Source organism: Entelurus aequoreus, linkage group LG01 (assembly GCF_033978785.1).
Source record: "Entelurus aequoreus isolate RoL-2023_Sb linkage group LG01, RoL_Eaeq_v1.1, whole genome shotgun sequence".
NCBI lineage: Eukaryota > Metazoa > Chordata > Actinopteri > Syngnathiformes > Syngnathidae > Entelurus > Entelurus aequoreus.
In genome coordinates, this window is record NC_084731.1 from 80,543,431 (window position 1) to 80,568,057 (window position 24,627).

At 40.4% G+C, this 24,627-nt stretch overlaps 2 protein-coding genes across 4 annotated transcripts in view; one reads left to right on the forward strand and one right to left on the reverse strand.

Moving 5' to 3' along the window:
* Nucleotides 1–24,627, reverse strand: part of LOC133657843 (gamma-aminobutyric acid receptor subunit alpha-5-like) — a 108,381-nt gene that overhangs the window by 13,169 nt on the left and 70,585 nt on the right. The gene's annotated exons all lie outside the window — the stretch shown is intronic.
* The window catches only part of LOC133657818 (gamma-aminobutyric acid receptor subunit beta-3-like), a 216,563-nt gene continuing 200,364 nt past the window's right edge, over nucleotides 8,429–24,627 (forward strand). For both annotated transcript variants that reach the window (XM_062059604.1, XM_062059608.1), the window contains exon 1: nucleotides 8,429–8,817. In XM_062059604.1, the coding sequence (XP_061915588.1) occupies nucleotides 8,669–8,817 (149 nt within the window). In that variant the 5' untranslated portion in view covers nucleotides 8,429–8,668. The remainder of the gene's footprint in view (nucleotides 8,818–24,627) is intronic.

Below are 24,627 nucleotides of genomic sequence, written 5' to 3' on the forward strand. Positions count from 1 at the left end.
TCCTTCTGTTGCAAGTCTTGTGGTTTCTGTGTCGTAACATGTGTATATGTGCTTATCGTGGCTATTAGGTCTTTTTTCTGGCACCAGACTGTTTTTAAATAATTTAAGTAATTAGTTCCACCTTAAAACTCATTTATGGGGCGCAGCCCCCATGGCGACCCATCAGTTTTCCTGCTCTGTCTACACCCTATATACTGTATGTCTGTTTTTGGACTTTGAGCTTGCACTGAAAATTACATTTTGTTGTACTTTTTAGGTGCAATGACAATAAAGTTACATTCCATTTATATACTGTACCACCACTCTTCTATGCACAGCTGGTGACATCTCTGCCTTGTCTACTTGAAGGAGACCTACGACCCTCTGCTAGCTTCATGATTGACTGGACTCTCACATTATCTTTTCATTTAACAATTTAGAAATATACCCACTCGGCGTCAATTGCAGCCGGTCACCCATGAGTTTGGTGCCCACAATTTTGGCCCCTTTGTAAGGTTTCTCCTTTCTCCCAGCTTAGGTTTTTTCCTTGCCCGGTTGTGGGTTCAGATCAGGGGATGTCGTTGTGGTTTGTAAAGCCCTTTGAGACATTTGTAATTAAGGCTTATATAAATAAATTATGATTTATTGCTTGATTGATTGATGCTCATTGAATTAGATTAGTCAGATCTAGTAGGCACCATCAGTTCATGCTCATAGAGAGAGATTGGTCAGCTCTGGATATAATCAGACTGAACTGTATAGTCAGACTAGATCTGATAAATCTAAGTCTAAGACTAGATCTGACCAATTTAAGTCTATGAGCATGAACTAATGATGCCTACTTGGAAAAACGTCTTCTAAGACAAACCGAACTGTCCAGTTGCGATCGATTGAATTTCCTGAGAATACCGTTCAATAACCTGGATGAAAGAGAGCATCCACAGACATGACTAGAGATGGGTTCCCATTTACCTAGCACCTGGAAATCGATACCAGCACTCAATGGTACAACTTTTCTGTACTTTTGTTTGTGTTCATGGGTTAATAAACGTTAATTGCTTAATAATAAAAACTCAGTTTTATTTTACATTTAATTCTGAGTTGATAATGATAACTGTGCTGTCCAGTTGTAATATTTTGTTTTCTTACACTTCCTAGTCTCATTTGCACGTATTATATAGCAGACTTTGCATGCAGTTGCAATTTCAAGACATTAGATGGCAGTTGTGTATATTCTATTGTATGTTGCCGTAGTCAGGAAGTAGTCTTTGCCATTAATGTTTCAGTCCTGTCTTTTGTTGAGCCCTACAATGTAATTATACTGTAAGAATTGAACTTATTACGAAACAGCTAGTAACAGATTGTAACATGCATCTTATTTGTAGTTTTAATAACCAAAAGTGGAGGTGTTGAAATTGGTATGTAAAAATGCTAATGCTAATAGGTAGCATGTTTATAGTGACTCTGGCTGTACACTGGGACTCTTCGACCTCGTTGTGTGAGGACATATGTGAAATTGAACGGGCAGTAAATGAGTGGAACAAAGGTAAATCACATCAAATATTCACTATTAATGTTGTTACATGGTAGTCATCGACACCCCATTTGTGTAGTTACAGTGGTATCTCAACCTAAGAGCACACTGTGTTCCTGCACCGAGCTGCTCGCGCAAAACACTTGGATCACAAATCAACATCGCTTATAAAAATGAATTGAAATCAATTCAATCTGTGCCCGGCCCTCCCAAAACACATGCATTTTAAAAAGAAAAACAAACTTTTAGACAATACATTTTGTTTAAAAAACAACAATAGCGATTAGTAGTAGTAGTTTTATAAAGTAATGTAAAAATACTGTTAAGCATTTACCTTGAGTCCGGACTAATGCAGTGTCTCCTTCAGGCTGCTTCTTGGCTCAGTGTTGCCAAGTCTGTTTATTATAAACAACTTGTTTTCGTTGTTTCTTTTCTGGCAACATTAGCTCCAGTTAGGAACTAATAAATTGTGGTTAATGTTGCACAAGGACATATTTGAGTGACAGACCAGAGAGGTTCGTTGACAAAAAGCGATATGTAACAAACGTAATAATCGACCGTCCAGTTTGTTGAGTCAGGACTAGACAGATCACACTGACACAGCACACACAGCATCTGCAGCTTCTCAGTATTTTCATGGATAAATGTTTGTCGTTAGCGGCCACGACTCTGTTACAAGTATTATTCAAACCAACGGTGGAAATACTCCTAACTCAAGGCCTGTTAGCAACTTAAAGCGTAACAAGAAGCTGAGAGACGGCTTGTATCTCAAATTACTCGTAAGTTAAGGTACCTTTAAGTTGAGGTACCACTGTATTAGCCTCAACCCGAATGAACTAAGTGCTAACGCTAACAAGCTGATGTGTTAAAAAATTCACATTATTTGTAAATATTGGTGTTTACATCTGAAATGCACCACAAGGACTTGCCTGACCCTCATGTATATCTTATTGCTTTAAAATGTATTTACTTAGTTAGTAGAAGAAATTTGACTTAATATTATCTGTTTATGTACAAACCCCGTTTCCATATGAGTTGGGAAATTGTGTTAGATGTAAATACAAACGGAATACAATGATTTGCAAATCATTTTCAACCCATATTCAGTTGAATATGCGACAAAGACAACATATTTGATGTTCAAACTGATAAAAAAAAATTTTTTTGGCAAATAATCATTAACTTTAGAATTTGATGCCAGCAACACGTGACAAAGAAGTTGGGAAAGGTGGCAATAAATACTGATAAAGTTGAGGAATGCTCATCAAACACTTATTTGGAACATACCACAGGTGAACAGGAAAATTGGGAACAGGTGGGTGCCATGATTGGGTATAAAAGTAGATTCCATGAAATGCTCAGTCATTCACAAACAAGGATGGGGCGAGGGTCACCACTTTGTCAACAAATGTGTGAGCAAATTGTTGAACAGTTTTAGAAAAACCTTTCTCAACCAGCTATTGCAAGGAATTTAGGGATTTCACCATCTACGGTCCCTAATATCATCAAAGGGTTCAGAGAATCTGGAGAAATCACTGCACGTAAGCAGCTAAGCCCGTGACCTTCGATCCCTCAGGCTGTACTGCATCAACAAGCGACATCAGTGTGTAAAGGATATCACCACATGGGCTCAGGAACACTTCAGAAACCCACTGTCAGTAACTACAGTTGGTCGCTACATCTGTTAGTGCAAGTTAAAACTCTCCTATGCAAGGCGAAAACCGTTTATCAACAACACCCAGAAACGCTGTCGGCTTCGCTGGGCCTGAGCTCATCTAAGATGGACTGATACAAAGTGGAAAAGTGTTTTGTGGTCTGACGAGTCCACATTTCAAAATGATTTTGGAAACTGTGGACGTCGTGTCCTCCAGACCAAAGACAAAAAGAACCATCCGGATTGTTAGAGGCGCAAAGTTGAAAAGCCAGCATCTGTGATGGTATGGGGGTGTATTAGTGCCCAAGACATGGGTAACTTACACATCTGTGAAGGCGCCATTAATGCTGAAAGGTACATACAGGTTTTGGAGCAACATATGTTGCCATCCAAGCAACGTTACCATGGACGCCCCTGCTTATTTCAGCAAGACAATGCCAAGCCACGTGTTACATCAACGTGGCTTCATAGTAAAAGAGTGCGGGTACTAGACTGGCCTGCCTGTAGTCCAGACCTGTCTCCCATTGAAAATGTGTGGCGCATTATGAAGCCTAAAATACCACAACGGAGACCCCCGGACTGTTGAACAACTTAAGCTGTACATCAAGCAAGAATGGGAAAGAATTCCACCTGAGAAGCTTAAAAAATGTGTCTCCTCAGTTCCCAAACATTTACTGAGTGTTGTTAAAAGGAAAGGCCATGTAACACAGTGGTGAACATGCCCTTTCCCAACTACTTTGGCACGTGTTGCAGCCATGAAATTCTAAGATAATTATTATTTGCAAAAAAAAAAAAAGTTTATGAGATTGAACATCAAATATCTTGTCATTGTAGTGCATTCAATTGAATATGGGTTGAAAAGGATTTGCAAATCATTGTATTCCGTTTATATTTACATCTAACACAATTTCCCAACTCATATAGAAACGGGGTTTGTACATGGCATCAATGTAGAAATATACTTGACCACCACATTTGTATAAACCAGGGGTGCCCAAACGTTTTCCACTAAGGGCCACAGACAAATCAAAAGATGCAGGGGCCATTTTGGGATTTTCCCCTTCAAAACCAGTACAATATAGTATTTCTTTTTTTAAAAGAACTACAAAATGCAATTTCGGTCAAAAAAATTTGTGTGAATGCTGATGAGCTAAAGCTGAACTGAAATGCTAACAGTTAGCACGCTTATAGTGTCAAGTAACAAAAAAATATGACTCGTTGGTGGCCCGAATGCAGCTGAGATAGGCTCCAGCACCCCCTGCGATCCCGAAAGGGACAAGCGGTACAAAATGGATGGTGTGTACTAGTAAAATTAGTTTAAAAAGCTAGCATGCTAACCGTACCATGTTAACATGCTAACAATAGCACAAACCCCGTTTCCATATGAGTTGGGAAATTGTGTTAGATGTAAATATAAACGGAATACAACGATTTGCAAATCATTTTCAACCCATAATCAGTTGAATATGCTACAAAGACAACATATTTGATGTTCAAACTGATAAACTTTTTTTTTTTTTGCAAATAATCACTAACTTTTGAAAAAAAAGTTTATGAGTTTGAACATCAAATATATTGTCTCTGTAGTGCATTCAATTGAATATGGGTTGAAAAGGATTTGCAAATCATTGTATTCCGTTTATATTTACATCTAACACAATTTCCCAACTCATATGGAAACAGGGTTTGTATGCTGACAGTTAGCATTAGTGAATTATTAAAATATATGACACCGAGGTGTATAACTGCTAAAATAGTTTTTAAAAAAAGCATGCATACTCATGTTATCACACTAAAATGCTAACTGTAACATACATCAATGTGCATATCTGAAAAATTGGTTAAAAATGCTTATCATGCACCAAAATATGACTCGTGTCACCTACAAATTTAGCTATAAAAGCCAGCATACTAACACTAGCATGCTAAATGGTAGCAATTGTCAAGTAACAAAAAGGCAAATTAAAATGCTAACAGTTAGCACGCTGGCCAAATACCATCACGTAACAATAAATATGACTCATTGGTGTGTACCAGCAAAATGAGTTAAAAAAGCTAGAATGCTAACCGTACCATGCTAACATGCTATCAATAATATGCTTACAGTTAAAGGCCTACTGAAACCCACTACTACCGACCACGCAGTCTGATAGTTTATATATCAATGATGAAATCTTAACATTGCAACACATGCCAATACGGCCGGGTTAACTTATAAAGTGCAATTTTAAATTTCCCGCCACACTTCCGGTTAAAAATGTTTTATTATGCTGACGTATGCGTGTGACGTCACGAGGACAAGGGAAGTATTCGGAGCCCGGAGAATCCTATACAACAAGCTCTGTTTTCATTTCATAATTCCACAGTATTCTGGACATCTGTGTTGGTGAATCTTTTGCAATTTGTTTAATGAACAATGAAGACTGCAAAGAAGAACGTTGTGGGTGGGAACGATTGGTGTATTAGCGGCTGGCTGTAGCAACACAACAAGGACTTAGCAGACGCCTAGCCAATGCTTGCCGCCAAACCCACGGATGAAGTCCTTCGTCGCGCCGTCGATCGCTGGAACGCAGGTGAGCACGGCTGTTGATGGGCAGATGAGGGCTGGCTGGCGTAGGTGGAGCGCTAATGTTTTTATCATAGCTCTGTGAGGTCCGGTTGCTAAGTTGCTAAATTAGCCTTAGCGTCGTTAGCAACAGCATTGTTAAGGTTTACCAGGTTGAGAATTATTAACCGTGTAGTTACATGTACATGGATTAATAGTATTGTTAATCTTCTGTCTATCCTTCCAGTCAGGGATTTATTTATTTTGTTTCTATCTGCATTTGAGACAGATGCTATCACGTTAGCTCATGCTAAAGAGCTTCGTCGATGATGGGTGAAGTCCTTCGTCGCGCCGTCGATCGCTGGAACGCAGGTGAGCACGGCTGTTGATGGGCAGATGAGGGCTGATGAATGGGCAGATGAGGGCTGGCTGGCGTAGGTGGAGCGCTAATGTTTTTATCATAGCTCTGTGAGGTCCGGTTGCTAAGTTGCTAAATTAGCCTTAGCGTCGTTAGCAATAGCATTGTTAAGCTTTACCAGGCTGAGAATTATTAACCGTGTAGTTACATGTACATGGTTTAATAGTATTGTTGATCTTCTGTCTATCCTTCCAGTCAGGGATTTATGTATTTTGTTTCTATCTGCATTTGAGAACGATGCTATCATGTTAGCTCAGTAGCTAAGTGTGTCACCGATGTATTGTCGTGGAGATAAAAGTCACTTTGAATGTCCATTTCGCGTGCTCGACTCTCATTTTCAGGAGGATATAGTATCCGAGGTGGTTTAAAATACAAATCCGTGATCCACAATAGAAAAAGGAGAGAGTGTGGAATCCAATGAGCCAGCTTGTACCTAAGTTACTGTCAGAGCGAAAAAAGATACGTCCTGCACTGCCTCTAGTTCTTCACTCTAACGTTCCTCATCCACGAATCTTTCATCCTCGCTCAAATTAATGGGGTAATCGTCGCTTTGTCGCTCCAAATCTCTCTCGCTCCATTGTAAACAAAGGAAAATTGTGAGGAATATTACCTCCTGTGACGTCACGCTACTTCCGGTACAGGCAAAGCTTTTTTTATCAGCGAGCAAAAGTTGCGAACTTTATCGTCGATTTTCTCTACTAAATCCTTTCAGCAAAAATATGGCAATATCGCGAAATGATCAAGTATGACACATAGAATGGATCTGCTATTCCCGTTTAAATAAAAAAAAATCATTTCAGTAGGCCTTTAGCATTAGTGAAATATTAAAATATATGACACCGAGGTGTATAACTGTTAAATTTTTTTTTTTTTTTTACAAGCAAGCATGCTCATGTTAGCACACTAAAATGCTAACTGTAACATGTGTCAATGTGCATATCTGAAAAATTGGTTAAAAATGCTTAACATGCACCAAAATATGATTCTTGTCACCTACAAATTTAGTTAAAAAAGCCAGCATGCTAAATGGTAGCATTTGTCAAGTATCAAAATATTTGACGGTGAGGTGTAATATACCTGCAAAATTATTTTCAAAAAAGCATGCTAATAATAGAATGCAAAAAATAAAAGCAATGCAAATGAGCAAATGGCTCGCAGGCCATACTTTGGACACGCCTGCTGTAAATAACTGAAATGTAGCAAACTACACAGTTGACAGGAACCCACAGTTCCAGGAACTAAAGGTTCCAGGAACTTAAAGTTCTTGAACCGTTGATGGAAAAGGGCACATTGTTGAAAGGCTGTGGGCTTGTGTCCACTCCAGCTCATGTAGTTCTCCTCTCTGGCTCGGCACAGAAAGGACCAGTAGTTGACTGTAATCACAGGTGTTAGCACAGCCCACAATGAGGTCAGGCTGTAGTGAACAATACTTATTAGTGTGAAATGAAGCATATGAATAATTAATGTTATGAAAGAAAGGAACCGAGCGCAGGTGATCATTATGAGGATGTGATAATAGGCTCGCACCTCCTATTTGGCAACCTGCAGGGGAGTTGGACGACGGCGACGGCAAAACGGAATTGGGCAGAATTTGAGTGGGCGTGTGTGTGTTTGGGGGGCGGGGTTTGCAATTTTAATTTAAACAAGTGAAGATTGCATTTGAGGCTTAAAAAAAGTACTTGCCAAGAGCCGTTTCCGATTGCAGGCAATGTTCAACTATGAAAGATCCAATGACTACACACAACACACACTAAGACCCAACACAAACAGCTCTCAAGCACACTCTTTTTAAAAACACACACACACACACACACACACACACACACACACACACACACACACACACACACACACACACACACACACACACACACACACACACACACACACACACACACACACACATACACACAGTAATACGCAAGGCTTTCTCCGGGCAAAATCGGATTTTTGAACCTCACTAATCCCCGGTTACAATCTGCATCCTGCCATCAGTAAGCGCGGCAGTGACGGGGGTGAGGAAGGGGTGGCGGCTTTCCTGTCCCGGGATCCGCCGAGGCTTAACGCCCCGCCCACTCGGTCGTGCCACCCCAACCCACACTAAACCCCAGATGAAGCATGATCTCCGCGCGGTGACGGCCCACGCACGCCTCGGCACACACTCCCACTGCCACAGAGAGCGACACTTGCCTCGACTAATCACCCAGCGGGATGGAAGGGGGCTAGGTGGGAGGGGTGGGGGACGGCAGATCTATTTTTTTTTTGAAAATCAATTTTATGTTTTCTAATTTGCGAGGAGGACTTTCGTAAAATGCACTGTCGGATCAGCTAGAATCCGTTTCGCAGGCCGCCATCTGCCATGTCTCGATCTGCAGATCCCCAACACCGTCGGTCCGTTGACCTCGTTCCCAGCACTTTTTGACGCCCTCATGACTCCAGGCCGCCTGGCGTTGAGTAACCCGGTCAACTTCCTTTTGCTGCGGTAGACTGGAGGCCAGGGGCCGCGGACCTGGGACTCCCCAGAGTCAAGTTTGATGCATGGATCCCAGCAGGACTGGGAACAGAAGCATGAGGAGGAACATGTTCCTCTGGTGGATCTTACCGCTTATTCCCCAAGGCTTTGTTCGCCAAGTCCGAGGAGAACTTCCTTTTATGCCGGGAAACAACGCCGCCATGCTGGTCAACTGGTGAGTAGGATCTTCTTGACGCATCCGACTTTCAAAAGAACCCTTGCTTCTAATTTTGGAGATGTGGTGAAGGTAATTTTAAGGAACATCTGAGACACAAGCAGCCATGTCCTCAAGAAAGTGGTATGCTAATCTCTGCCTTCAGTTACTTAAATTGGATCCTTGACTAACAGTGCTAATAAAAGATACACAGCCTGCTATTTTTAGCCACTTACCTCATTGCACAGGTTTCTGTATCTACCAAGAAGGTTGGAAGGTACACCAACCTAAACCGTTTTTCGAAGTATCTACGAGTTCCGATTTGCACCCATTTAAACTTCAGTTCAGGAACATCCCATTTGCACATTGAGCATGGAATATTCTGAAAAGATCTGAAAAATGGGCACATCTCGGACGTTCTGGGGCCACTGGGGACCCTTAGTGTTGAGTCCTTTTTGGGAGAATCTCGGACCTTAAAGAGGACCTATTCTAAACTACAGTCAACACACTTCTTTGTGGACTAGATTATACGTTTTGGATATGATTTGGTGTAAATTTTGCATACATTTTGCTCCACTGTGACATTTTTGACCCACTTTTTGAGTATGTCTGCAGAATTTTTTTGTTGTTGTGGGCGTTCCCTAAGACCAGTGTTTGTTAGCTATAAACCGGGGGCCATTTTTGGGCTGCGAGCGTCTCCTAGAAGGCTGCCGGTTTCTTAGCCGTAGTCTGTAAGGGCCACCGCGGTTCTCAGTTGTAATACGTTTTTCCATCTCTTGTGGCAGTAATGACAATATATAACAGAAAAAGTCTTAACAAAGTTTCTTAAGCGCAAAAAAATATGACTAAATTGGTGAAGCTGTATTTTCATCTGCACTTTAATTCTATTGACAGTGTTTTTAAGAAACATATATTATTATTGTCAATTATTAATTTAGTTACAGTTTATGTAACTATCCATCCATCTATTTTCTACCACTTGTCCCTTTTGGGGACGCGGGGGGTGCTGGAGCCTATCTCAGCTGCAACTAATAATTTTTTTTATCAGTTTTTATAAGTCCCTTCTTTTGCAGTACATTTGAACAGTATTCATTTTTGTAATCAGCTTGACCTCAGCCTTAGAAATAATTTTTGTGATTCATATCATTTGACAAGGTTAACCGGTTGGATATAATTATTGAATATGATTAAAATCGAGGGTAAGATTACTAAATCTGTGTTAATTTTTTAAATTTTCCTGAGGGAACTCTCCTGAAGGAATCAATAAAGTACTATCTACTATCTATCAATCTAATAGTTTAAGTGGGCCCTGGGACCCTCTGTAATTAAAAAGGTGGGCCCCTAGGTCAAAAAAGGTTAAGAACCCCTGCCTTAGACCCCACTCCCTTGATCTTACCGGCCTTGCTTCTCCACGCCATCAGCCACAGCAAACCTTCCACAAAATTATCAGAATTTCTCTCTAAAAAATCAGATCCAGAAGTAGAGGCTGGACAGACTTAGGTTTCTGAAAAATAGAGGTTACTTCAAGACGTCTATGAGTTGTAAGTAGCGGTAGCCCTTGGTTACCTGCTCACCTGTGCGGCTAAATTTTTTTTTAGTTTTTCGACAAATTACCGACAACATCCTGTCACTTACATGTGTGCATTTATCTAGGAAATGTGCAAAATTGCAGACAGAGGTAGAAAATGTAACTTTACATTACGTACACTAACAGAGACAAAAGTTAGGCTAACTGATACATTCTCTTGTGGTTCTTCAACACGACCAAGTTGTCAAGTTTAGCGACTAATCCAGCGTCGTATTGCTTATGTTGACCAAACAGTCAAAATGTCATCGACTAACATACACGGAATAACTTTTTTCTTTTGTTGACATGGAAACAGCATTTTTTTCAGGAAAGCTAAATAAAGCTCCTTACAACCGAACAAACGTTTTCTTGGAGGCATTGCTGAACAGCTTCAACCAGAGGAGGAAGAGCTCCGCAAGCTGCATACTCTGATGCCCGCGTTACTAGATCTGTCAATCATTGACAATTAGGGCTGGGTACTGAATTCGGTACATTTATAGGCACCGACCAAATTCCATCGGTATTACCAGGTATTGATTCACGTAAAGTCAAACGGTGCCATATTTTGATACCTTCGTTGCTTGTGGCGCTACGTCCGGTTGCAGACTTAAACACCAAATCACGTAAACAATCTGTCAAGCAGCACTCAGTCGACATCCCTCTAAGTCAGACCTGGGCATTCTGCGGCCAGCGGGCCACATCCGGCCCTTTGTACGTCCCTGTCCGGCCCTCGTGAGGCCAATCATAAATGACAAAATAAATTTAAAAAAGTATCTATGTCGAGTGTGCAATACAACTGTGCTGCTTTTGTTTTGAAAAGCGTTATTTGTATTACTTCCGTGTGGACGTATGCGCGTGCGTAATTGTGAGTAAATGGGAACAGCGGCAATCACAAGTTACAAAATAAAGTTGAAAAAACATCTATGTCGTGCGCGCAATACAACTGTGCTGCTTTTATTTTGAAAAGTGTTATTTATGGGCGTATGTCCGTGTGTAACCTATGAGTGAAGGTGCACAGCGACAAGTGATGCACGGTTTACACCCGAGACGCTAAAAAGAGAAAAGTTGATGACGAATGGCGTGTTTCCAACAAGACATGGACTGCAAAGCAACGTCCCCTCACCTAAGGTGCGCGCCTGCGCAATTGCGCACTGCTCAAGCGTCCTCTGCGCACAGCAAATATATGCCGCGCACCAAATCAAATCCCATCTGAATTCTAAACAAAATAAACACATTTATTCTGTGTAATTTTGCGATGCAACTGTGAGTGACAGTGACAACAAGCGGCCCTAACGGTGTTCGTCAACACCGTTCAATTGAACACCGTTCAATTATTGTAACGTCTATCGAGATGCTTCGAGGCCAGGAATTATATCGATCACTTTATTGAGCAAAACTGTTTATATTCGGCCATAACCACACCAAAAACATGAGTAAAACACTTCTATCTCGAAAAACTAGTCATTTTTGGCCGTACAAACCAGGCCAAAACCAACTTGTCATCTGTCACCAGCACGCATACCACTAAACCACTGGTGCGTTTATGGCTACACAAAAAGTCGGACAACTCAAACACCACACAAAGTTACACTATGACTCCTCAGTCATACGTGTGCTTATTATACTGTCATTTATTATTAATGTTAATTTATTTATATTAATCATGGAATGCTGTTACTAGAGAAAGTTACAGGAATGCACACTTCATCCTGTGCTTACATTTCATTGTGCAACATGAGGATGTTTAAGGGGAACTAAATGTGATCTCTGACAGGGGTACAAATGATTTCCAAAGCAGTGCTTTTAGTATAAAGTTAAGTTAGGTTAAATGAAAGTATTATTATTATTATTAATTATTATTATTATTATTTATCTTAGGGTATACATCAAAAATAATATTGAGCAGAATTTAATTGAAATATTGTCGATGTGGCCCTCCAGCAGTGCTCGGGTTGCTCATGCGGCCCCCGGTAAAAATTAATTGCCCACCCCTGCTCTAAGTAATTTTGCAATTTTAAACAACAACAAAGCAAGTATGCTTGGTAGAACACGCTCCAACCTAAAGTAAGACTCCAAAATGTGTTAGCTTGTTTTTAATTATAAGGCACAGACAGCACTCAGACTAGTGTTGTCCCGATACCAATATATTGGTACCGGTACCAAAATTATTTTGATACTTTTTGGTACTTTTCTAAATAATGGGGATCACAAAAAATGGCATTATTGGCTTTATTTTAACAAAAATCTTACGGTAAACATTAAACATACGTTTCTTATTGCAAGTTTGTCCTTAAATAAAATAGTGAACATACTAGACAACTTGTCTTTTAGTAGTAAGTAAACAAACAAAGGCTCCTAATTAGTTTGCTGACATATGCAGTAACATATTGTGTCATTTTCTATTCTATTATTTTGTCAAAATTATTAAGGACAAGTGGTAGAAAATGAATTATTAATCTACTCGTTCATTTACTGTTAATATCTGCTTACTTTCTCTTTTAACATGTTCTATCTACACTTCTGTTTAAATTTAATAATCACTTTTTCTTCTGTTGTTTGATACTCTACATTAGTTTTGGATGATACCACAAATTTGGGTATCAATCCGATACCAAGTAGTTACAGGATCATACATTGGTCATATTCAAAGTCCTCATGTGTCCAGGGACATATTTCCGAGTTTATAAACATATTATACATTTAAAAAAAACAAAGAAGATGTTCTGATGCCAAAAAATATCGACGTAATCATAGTAGTATCGACTAGATGTACGCTACTGTACTTGGTATCATTACAGTGGCTGTATCATTACAGTGGATGTTAGGTGTAGATCCACCAATGGCGTTTGTTTACATTTTCTGGTGGCGAACCGGTACTTTTCAGAGGCGGTATAGTACAGAATATGAGTCATTAGTATCGCGGTACTATACTAATACCGGTATACCGTACAACCCTAGATGTACAATTGTTTCAGAAATGATTACAGTTACGATATACTGATGATGCCAATATGATTTTTTTAGTTAAAGAAAATAGCTTAGGTACCTCAGCTTTAACATTTACTAAATCACACAACAGTACCGAAAATTGGTACCGCTGAGTATCGGTATCGTTTCCCAGGTACCGGAATTTGGTATTGTATCGGTTTGAATCGATAATGAAGGCTGCTAAAAAACATTTTATAGGCATCCAAAACTGTGTGCAAGCTCAGGTCCAAATGCATGAACCTTAGGATTTGACGCTTTGGCATTGTTCAACACGAGTATCCAAAATTGTAACAACATTTATAAGTCAGAGAAAAATCCCGTTAAAGGTCCCGTTAACGTAGCAATTGAGGTTTTGTATGTACAAACAGAAGAATGCTAAATGTGCCTGTAAACCTGAAAAAGTATCTGTATGGGACTAGGTTTGTACAGAAGGTACGTCCTTGAAGGGGGTAGAAGTTTTGCATTCATTGACAGTATCTTTAAAATCAGAAATGCATGCTCATAGCTAATTTCTATGTAACCCACAGCTAAGCTCCAGGATATGTCATGCTTTTCAACAGGCAAGTGGGGGAAGCACAATTAGTTGCACCAGTGAGCAGGGAAGTCAGTCAAATTTTCAAGACCATATAAACTACTTGCAAAAAAACACATTTATCCGCGTACAAGATGGTGATACAACCTTTTAAAAAATGATTAACAATTTGGATTAACATAAAATTGTCAATGTTTTCCACTGTTTAAAGTATGGCTGCATTTGCGAAATATTTTGTAAATGTTTACTTACATACCTTAATTGTTTCCAAACAGTGTCTGTTATACGTCAGTAAAACGGCTGATCAAACAAAACATAAGTCATCGACATGGACCCACTACTTGAGGAAGCGAGCTCTCCAATCAGCTAAACAGACTCAATAACTCCACGGTGACGTCATATTGAATTTCCATCCATCCATTTTCTACCGCTTGTCCCTTTTGGGGTCGCGGGGGGTCGCTGGAGCCTATCTCAGCTGCATTCGGGCGGAAGGCGGGGTACACCCTGGACAAGTCGCCACCTCATCGCAGATAGACAGACAACATTCACACTCACATTCACACACTAGGGCCAATTTAGTGTTGCCAATCAACCTATCCCCAGGTGCATGTCTTTTTACGAAACTGAAACATAACAAAAAGACTGCCTTGTAAGTTAATAATGCTAACACAAACATTCGTACAGATGTTACTATATTAGCTAATGCTAAGGAGGCTCGCTTGATTACATTACAATAGCACATACAAATATGCATGAAAACACTCCTACATACATCACACACAAGACGGTTTAGTAGGTAAAAACAGTTTTAGTTGTATTGTAAAACTTACAAACATTGCTTGTAGTGATGAATTAAAAATTCTAATGAGTAGAAACGCTATGGACGGCTAGAAGATGGAACTTTTACTTCCGGTTGAAAGCACTAAATGGGCGAACTCGTCCAAAAGATGGCACCATAGCACAAACAACAACACACCTTTTCAGTGTCTTAGTTTGTTTTGTTTTTCTAAACTATTTGCATTGCAGAAAATTCCATATATTAACCACACCGTTTTATAAGCCGAAGGGTTCAAAGTGTAGGAAAAAAGTGTCGGCTTATCGTCCGGAATTCACGGGACTATTGGCTCAAATTAAAATCCTTAGTCATAATTACACGCCACTTGTTTGATTGCAACATTCATCTTACTGTAGTAGTTTTCAGTACTAAATTTGGAGGTGTAGAAATGGCCATGTAAAATCGCTAATGCTAATTATAGCCTGTCTATGGCAAATCCAATGCAATTTAGCATCAAGCTAGCGCATTTTGGAGGAGTGGAGCCTTACTTTATGTTTTTTACCAACAACTTTAGCTTTATTGGTGTTGAAAATTGCAACCTTGCTTAGAGCAGGGGGGTAGAGGTTGGGGGGTGCGGTGCGATGCTGGGGTGTGGTTTGGGGGGGTCGTGTGACCTCTGGGAACATGCTTTTTCTGGCCTTACCAGAATATGACGAAGCGTATGTAGCACTTAGCTTCACTGTAACCACGGTGGGAGACGAGGAAAGACCTGTGTGTTGTTTCCTCTAGGGTTAATAAGCTCACCATTTTATGCAGAGGTATTGTTATAACAATTTCATACACAAGTTATATTATTTGTAGTCACAGTGGAGAGTGGGGGGAGGGGGTTAAAAGTTTTAGTTTTTCCTAAGGGGGGTGTAACAGAAAATATTTGAGAAGCATGAGTGATTGTTTACTTGGAGTCAATGGCGGGCCTTGCGTTTCCCACCTAGGCCTTTAGTGATGTTCGACCGACTTCAATGATTACCTCTCAAAATACCATCACTTATGTCCCCACAAGACCATTGCTGGAGAAATACTATACAGGAACACATTTACGTACTACTGGTCATTGAATCACCACCAACAGTGTACATAACAGGTTATTTTCTGGCGCATTTAAAAATCAATAAACCCGCATCAGCAGTTAAAACATATCTTATGTGGTACTGTCAAAGTTAAAATTGCAAAAAACATATTAAACGTGAAAAAATTAAGACATAAAATATCTGAACTCACAATCTGTAGAACCCATTCAAGCTTCCGGGGTTGGCTGACATTGTCCCACAAGATGTAGTTTCTCTTTAAATATCCTTCTTGAAAATGGCCTTGCAAATATACCTGTATGTGTTGTCTTGTCTAATCATAAAAGATGCAGACGAGGCGTGTTGGCTGAGTTCTTAAAGTTTACTCCACAGCGTGCTCATCAAAAACATCCCGCTGCCAGCATGGCTAAACGCGGCTACTGCGCATGCTCTGCACTACTGTGGCATGCTGGGTAATGGAGTTCTTATGTTACCTAGCTCATAAAATCACTATATATCTGTCTTAGGCCATCTAGAAGGCCTTACTGACAACAACTCGTGATCTGATTGGCTATCGCAACTGTCTATCACCTGTATGTGTCAGGCTTGTCCCTGACAGTTTGGTTATGTTTTAGTTTTTCCTCTGTGTTTGTCTTTGTTTCCTGTCAGCGCTCTTATTTTGGTTGTTTCCTGCTTTTCTCCCTGAGTGCTGCTTCCCCTCAGCTGCGGCTGATTGGCACCTGGCCACACCTGGTGTCAATCAGCCAGCTGCTATTTAAACCTGCCTTGCCATCCAGTCTGGGCTGGAGTATTGTCGTTTGTCATTGTAATACTTGTCGTTGTCACTAATGATTGTCGATGTCGCTACTACCTGTCATTACTACCTGTCGTGCTAATACTTGTCGATGTCGTTATTTGCGGTAAGCTGTTTCTGTTGGCTAGTTCCTATAGCTATTTACAGTTTGCTGTCTCCTAGCTCCTTGTTTTGTGATCCTGTTAGCCGTTAGCTATTTCCAGTTTTTCTGTTTGCTGGTTCCTGTTTTCAGTTTGGCTATTCCTAGTTCCTGGTTTGTGTTTTACATTTATTTTTGGACATTAAATTATGTTTCCCTGGACCAAGCCTGCCTTCTCTGCATCTTGGGGTTTGTCACCAACAACTTGTGACAGAATACTCCAGCCTAATACGAACCCCACAGAGATTTCGATGGCGGAGAGGCTTGACTGGATTGTAGCGCTAATGGCTAAATTAAACAAGAGCGCTGACAGGAAACAAAGACAAACACAGAGGAAAAACTAAAACATAACCAAACTGTCAGGGACAAGCCTGACAGTATGTCCCCGTTCACTTACAGTGCACAGACGCCCGCATTGTTGATTCTGACGGCTTCGAGCAGATTTGGTACAGCATGGCAACATAAGCTAGCTGAATTCTGATTGGATACAAACTCTATAACCTAAAAACAACAGCACTGGAAGGAGCTTAATATGACATGAAGAGAATATGAATACTTTTAGATATTTAGGGAAAGTAAATCAAAAATCACTTTTATATTTAATTATGATCATGATTTCTGGTTATGTTAGGCCAGCAGAGAAGGCCTTGCTGGTCCTGACGGAACACCACTGTGTGGATTGTTGTTTAAGTCGGCAACCGGACGTGACATGCAACGGAGATGGCACCCTTTTGATTATACGTGACTCAATACCAGGTCGTAGTATTCGGTAGTACCGAATTTGGTACCCGTCCCGACATGTGACCCCCTCAAATGACGTCCCCGCCTATTAGTGATGCAGTGCATCAGTGAACAAGGTTTTGTTAAATGAAAAAAGCAGGGGAAATCCACGCTTTTAATAATGACACTACTAGAAACTGGATGGACGTGTATTACAGTTCCATTTTACATAAGAGTATTAAGCAGATGCCTTTCAATGACCCCGCACCACCGCCCCTCCTTCTCCCGCCGACCCTCCACGTGTCACAGCTGGCCATCCAATCCCAACAGGCACTCCGGCTCATTTCCTTCCCAGCGTCTCTGAGTAGACGACAAACATTGTAGACATCGGAGAACGACAACTCGTACAAGCGACAGTTCGGAACCAACCGAGACTTTGCAGGATGTCTGCCCTCACTTTGCAGACGTTCTCGTAAGCGCTATTCATTAAGATGAATCTGGAGGGCACCACGCACACATGCAAGACCAGCCAACCAATCCCTCTCTGATCTGTGACGTCATCTTCTTATGCAAAGGCTCCTGGACTTGGTTGGATGGTGGCCGTAGGGGCGGGGATGGTGGCCGTAGGGCTGGGGATGGTGGCCGTAGGGGTGGGGATGGGTGGGTGTTGCTCGGGGATTAACCCGACGTTTCTTTCTGGTTCAGTGTGTGTGTGTGTGTGTGTGTGTGTGTGTGTGCAGGCTCACGCCAGGGATAAGTGTTGTTTTACAAGGCTGCCCAGGCCCCGTAGACAGCTGGTTGTGTGAGGGATAGGCTACTCTCCCGTACTGGCCTGCGCTCATTGACGCTGATCCCCGATAATGTCTCCCACATTTACTCCGGGCCTCACACGCTCACTACTCCTCTTTCTAATCTAGAATTACTCACATCACATTATCACGTATTACTGATGCCGCACTATGTACGTCTCTCAGCAGGTGAAGAATGAAAGTTAAGTGAGGATGATGGACGGTGTGTTTACGGAATAACGGCTCTCCATCATCTGCCCTTTGACCCCATTAGACGCTGCAAAGAGAGGATTTTGTTTGGCCGACAAAAACACACACACACACACACACACACACACACACACACACACACACACACACACACACACACACACACACACACACACACACACACACACACACACACACCGTTTCTGGTAGAGCCGTAACAACAGTATTAATTACATGCGCTTTTATATTTGTACCAAAAAAAACTTTTTCTGTATGTAATTACAGACTTTTGGATGGAAATGTTGCAGGCTTAACCTTTGACCAACAAAAAATGTAATCCTCTCATTTCAAGGGTCGCTTGTAATAACTTGTCGGCCCATACAGTGGAACCTCCCAAGTCAAACAGAATCGGTTCATTTGGATCAGAGGTGTTCAAAGTAGTGTTGTAACGATACCAATATTTTGGTATCAGTACCGGTACTAAAATTATTTTGGTACTTTTCGGTACTTTTCAAAATAAAGGGGACCACAAAAAAGTGCATTATTGGCTTTATTTAAACAAAACATCTTAGGATACATTAAACATATGTTTCTTATTTCAGTTTAGTCCTTAAATAAAATAGTGAACATACAAGACAACTTGTCTTTTAGTAGTAAGTAAACAAACAAAGGCTCTTAATTAGTCTGCTGACATATGCAGTAACATATTGTGTCATTTATCATTCTATTATTTTGTCAACATTATTAAGAACAAGTGGTAGAAAATTAATTATTAATCTACTCGTTCATTTACTGTTAATATCTGCTTACTTTCTCTTTCAACATGTTCTGTCTACACTTCTGTTGAAATTGTAATGATCACTTATTCTTCTGTTGTTTGATACTTTACATTAGTTTTGGATGGTACCACAAATTTGGGTATCAATCCGATACCAAGTAGTTACAGGATCATACATTGGTCATATTCAAAGTCCTCATGTGTCCAGGGATGTATTTCCTGAGTTTATAAACATAATATACATTTTTTTTAAAACGAAAGAAGATGCTGTGATGCCAAAAAATATCGACGTAATCATAGTAGTATCGACTAGATACGTGCCTTTACTTGATATCATTATAGTGGATGTTAGGTGTAGATCCACCCATGGCGTTTGTTTACATTTTGATGTCGGTGAGCTACAGTGTGTAGTGAAACATGTTTAGCTATTCCTCGTCTTGCAGGGATGATACTTGTAAGAAACGTACTTTATTTGTCGCCATGGAGACGAGGATTAGTGATTTAGAAGTAGCTAAAACACTGTCGATGGCGGATGGATGTTAGCCGCTGGCTAGCTAGCCATGTCTTAAAGCATCTCTTCCTGAGGGCGTTTCAGTGTTATAACTTCACCTTTATCTTTAGTTTTTAAGCCAAATAGCGTCCATTCTCCCTTTTCTGTCTACACACTGTGTCTGCTTGTAAGTACTCCGTGATTGTGTGCCGCCGAACATGCCCCTCTGCTCGTAAACCAGCAATGTCACGACGTGACTTTGACGAGGGTGCGGGGGGGTGCGGGGCCGGTACGTTTCAGAGACGGTATCGTACCGAAAATGATTCATTAGTATTGCGGTACTATACTAATACCGGTATACCGTACAACCCTAGTTCAAAGTGCGACCCGCAGCTTGTTTTTTATTGACCCACGACACATTCTAAAGCCAAAACAACCCACAACCTAGATTAGAACATACAAAAACTAAGAAAAAATAAAACTGCCCAAAATGTTTTTAATGGGCCATTGGCATCCTTGTGCTGACCATGCTGCTCCTTTATGACCGACTTTCTGACCAATTATGCAGTGTTATGGTTTATTCATTGAGAATTTTGATCCATAAAGCCAATTTTAGTTGGAAATGTTCTCTGGTATATGTAGAGCAGGCGTATTCAACTGGCAGCCCACTGAACATCACCCAAAAAGGCTCGTTGAAATCTTTCAAACTAAGGTTGCTCATATATGCGGTAGTACCGCCACCCCGCATGGGGCAACGTTGAGGCATATGTGTCACGATGAAGCAATGCGGTGAGTAAAGGAAGACTATTCAAAAATGGCATTAACGACCCTGAAAAAAAATCTAAATAAATTGTGATCATTTTACTTTTAACAACAACTGGACAACAAAGTATGCCCCAAGCCTGTGCTCGAGTCATTGTTTCCTGTCGGACCTTTTAAGTGGCGGACACTATCCCGGACAAGCAGGAACAACGGTAGAAATCCATACGCGGAAGCTTCATCACGAAACTTGGTAAATTTGGTGCATAAAGATATTTAGTGTGTTTTGTATTGAAATTGCTGATTTTGTGATGTCCTTAGTGTTAGCGGTCGTTTTGTAACTCTCTGGCAAGCAAAGCGTGTTTAATACATGTAGCGCTATATTTGACAAGTAGAGGGCTATAACGCTACACCTTGGGTTTAATTGTGTTGAGCCATTCATTGTGTGCAATGTTTGATGTGGATGTTTAACTTCTATATGTGTAAACATCTGTAGTTAAATTGTGTGAATGTATTAACACTAAACCCTTCTATTTTGTTTATGTAAAATACATAGTGGACGTTATACTTTGGTCACGTTTATGTTATGTTTAGATTTTCAGTAAATTAAGGAAGAAGTGTAAAGAAATAAAACTTAGGAAGGAACAAAATTTCAAAAGAAGGAACAACAATCCTCAACAAAACTTCTGGAGCTTTTGTTTTTTCGGGCTCTAAACTATCTGTCTAGCTGCACATGCTGGGAACGAGTAGCGAGGGCAGAATAATTAATTTACTGATATGAGTGACGTGAAAGTCGATGTGTTTACTTTGAAATTAAGTAAACCCAGTCTAAAATAAATATAATCTGCGGCAGCACTTTCTGATGATACATCCAAATTTCAATGTCCGGCCCCTGAGCCCTTAGGCTCTTGAACATGCGGCCCTCTTCATTATATAGTTGAATAGCCCTGCTGTAGAGACTTTGTAGAACTTGAGTTATTCAGCCAAGTGACTATGTGGGAGGGGCGAGGTTTATTTTGGAGTGTGTAAAAGGGTTTGGAAGATATTGTGTATTTTTGAAAATTAATAAGAAGACCTCAAAAAAAAGTTTTTTTGAGGGACCTGAAAGCAAAAATTACCAACGATTGTATTGCTGGGTCGCATATCCGTTTTTCTTAATTCACACGATGGTCAAGTAGCTTGAGCGTAGCAATAAAACAAGTGAAAGTGAGTGTAGACTTTGAGCAGAAAATGCTGTATCAAATGTAGAGATAGTAAAAAGCTTTAAAGGACTACTGAAATGAGATTTTCTTATTTAAACGAGGATAGCAGATCCATTCTATGTGTCATACTTGATCATTTTGCGATATTGCCATATTTTTGCTGAAAGGATTTAGTAGAGAACATCGACGATAAAGTTTGCAACTTTTGGTCGCTGATAACAAAAAGCCTTGCCTGTACCGGAAGTAGCGTGACGTCACAGGTTGAAGAGCTCCTCACATCTGCACATTGTTTACACCAGCAGCGAGAGCGATTCGGACCGAGAAAGCGACGATTACCCCATTAATTTGAGCCAGGGTGAAAGATTTGTGGATGAGGAAAGTGACAGTGAAGGATTAGAGTGCAGTGCAGGACGCCAGGGTGTATCTTTTTTCGCTCTGACCGTAGCTTAGGTACAAGCTGGCTCATTGGATTTCACACTTTGTCCTTTTTCTATAGTGGATCACGGATTTGTATTTTAAACCACCTCGGATACTATATCCTCTTGAAAATGAGAGTCGAGAACGCGAAATGGACATTCACAGTGACTTTTATCTCCACGACAATACATCGGCGAAACACTTTAGCTTCAGAGCTAACGTGATAGCATCGTGCTTAACTGCGGATAGAAACAGAAGAAACATGCCCCTGACTGGAAGGATAGACAGAAAATCAACAATACTATTATTACTTCTACAATCAGGAGACACCGAACCAAACCCTGGACCTGTAACCACAGGGTTAATGCTGTCCAGCCTGGCGAAGCCTAGCAATGCTGTTGCTAACGACGCCATTGAAGCTAACTTAGCTACGGGACCTTGACAGAGCTATGCTAAAAACATTAGCTCTCCACCTACGCCAGCCCTCATCTGCTCATCACCACCCGTGCTCACCTGCTTTCCAGCGATCGACAGCGCGACGAACGACTTCACCCGATCAACGGTGCGGTCGGCGGCTAGCGTCAGATAGCGCGTCTGCTATCCAACTCAAAGTCCTCCTGGTTGTGTTGCTGCAGCCAGCCGCTAATACACCGATCCCACCTACAGCTTTCTTCTTTACTGTTTTCATTGTCCATTAAACAAATTGCAAAAGATTCACCAACACAGATGTCCAGAATACTGTGGAATTATGTGGTGAAAACAGACGACTTAAGCCGGCCACCGTGCTATTCCAAAATGTCTGCTTCAACCCGTGACGTCACGCGCAAACGTCATCATACCGAGAAGTTTTCAGCCGGATATTTCGCGGGAAATTTTAAATTGCATTTTATAAGTTAACCCGGCCGTATTGGCATGTGTTGCAATGTTAAGATTTCATCATTGATATATAAACTATCAGACTGTGTGGTCGGTAGTAGTGGGTTTCAGTAGGCCTTTAATAGAGTCGCGAAAGAAGTGGTTCATAAAGGTAATACAGTCAGGGGAAAACAAAAGTGCGTCGAAGGAAAGAAAATATATAAAAAAATATCATTTTCATCATCTTGTGGAATACAATCGGACCATGCTTGTGTCTGCAGCGATCACTTTGTAAAATGTTTGCTTGAACATTTGATTGGTTTGAGAAACTTTCTGTGATTCTCTACTATATTGGTAGTGTTTGAGAGCACAACTAAACGTAAAGAAAGGACAAGAGATCGAATTAGTTTGTGTTATTTTGTGGTTGCTATGCCTAAATATAACTACCAAGACCTGCTTGTGCAAATTAACTAACGTCACATTAAGTCCTGGTAATAAATATTGTGATTGCTGGTCCAATCCACTGTATTTATGTTGTAGATTTTCATAACAGAACCTAAAAGCTTAGTTGTTGTTGTGCAGGAAAGCCAAGTGCTTTATTCGACACGGATGACCACATTGTAGCGTCAATGGTGCTCTTTGTTAGCACCAAGAAAATATCCTTGATAGTATTAAAACCTAGATGAATAAATCTAACTGCATATACTGAATCTTGATATTGCTAGCAAACATCGCTGAAAAACAGGGACATTTATCGCTAAATAATGAGTCAAAATATGAACTTCACACCATAAAAACAACTGCAGACATGAATTGTAGATGAGACCAATATATTCGTAGCAGGAAATCCACTGCAAACATTAGTGTCACGAACACAGCAGCACGGCACTCGTTATGTCAATTAAATACCTTATTTAGCGATGTACGAATAAGTCCAACATTGTCTTTTGACAATTAATGTTTAATTTGTGGACCCCTCCAGATGTAAAGACATGATGTGCCTCCAATCTTTGCTTCTCTAAATCCTTGTAAGTGTCAAAGGAAGTGAGGACGTAACGGGCAGTAACGTCTTTGTGATGATAAATGGTTTAAAACTTTCAAAAATATATTTTCTTAATAGTGTATAAATCCACTCCATTCCATTTTAAATATGTTTTTCATGATCGCTTATATATTTGCCACTAAACCTTTCAAAATACGGCCAAATCTGCACTGATGCAGGTAAATAAACAGCAGCCTAATAGGGCTTAGAGTAGACCAGGGGTGTCCAAAGTGCGGCCCGGGGGCCATTTGCGGCCCGCAGCTAATTGTTTAGCGGCCTGCCACACATTCTGGAAATGCCATTGCAAAAATCAAAAAAGCATTAAAAAAGTGGAATGAGGTGAAATCTAACTAGAAAACGTTGCAATGTTGACACAAAGCTGCCATGCAGGGTGTTTTTTTTATTTTGTCTATCTTTATTTTCCTTTTTTTGCCATTACTCAAAAAAAAAAAAAAAAAGACAAAAAATCAATAATAATGAATTATTGACATCTTCAAGGCTCCAATTACTTCAAATATTTCACATTAAAATGTTTTATGTGGAAAAATATTGCATATATTGTGTGGTTGCCATATAAAAACATCCAAGTTTTCTTTGACAAAAGAGCATAAAACAAACAAAATAATAGTTCAAACGTAAAATCGACAGATATACTGTATCTGAAGTTGATCTCGTAACTTAAGTGTTGAAA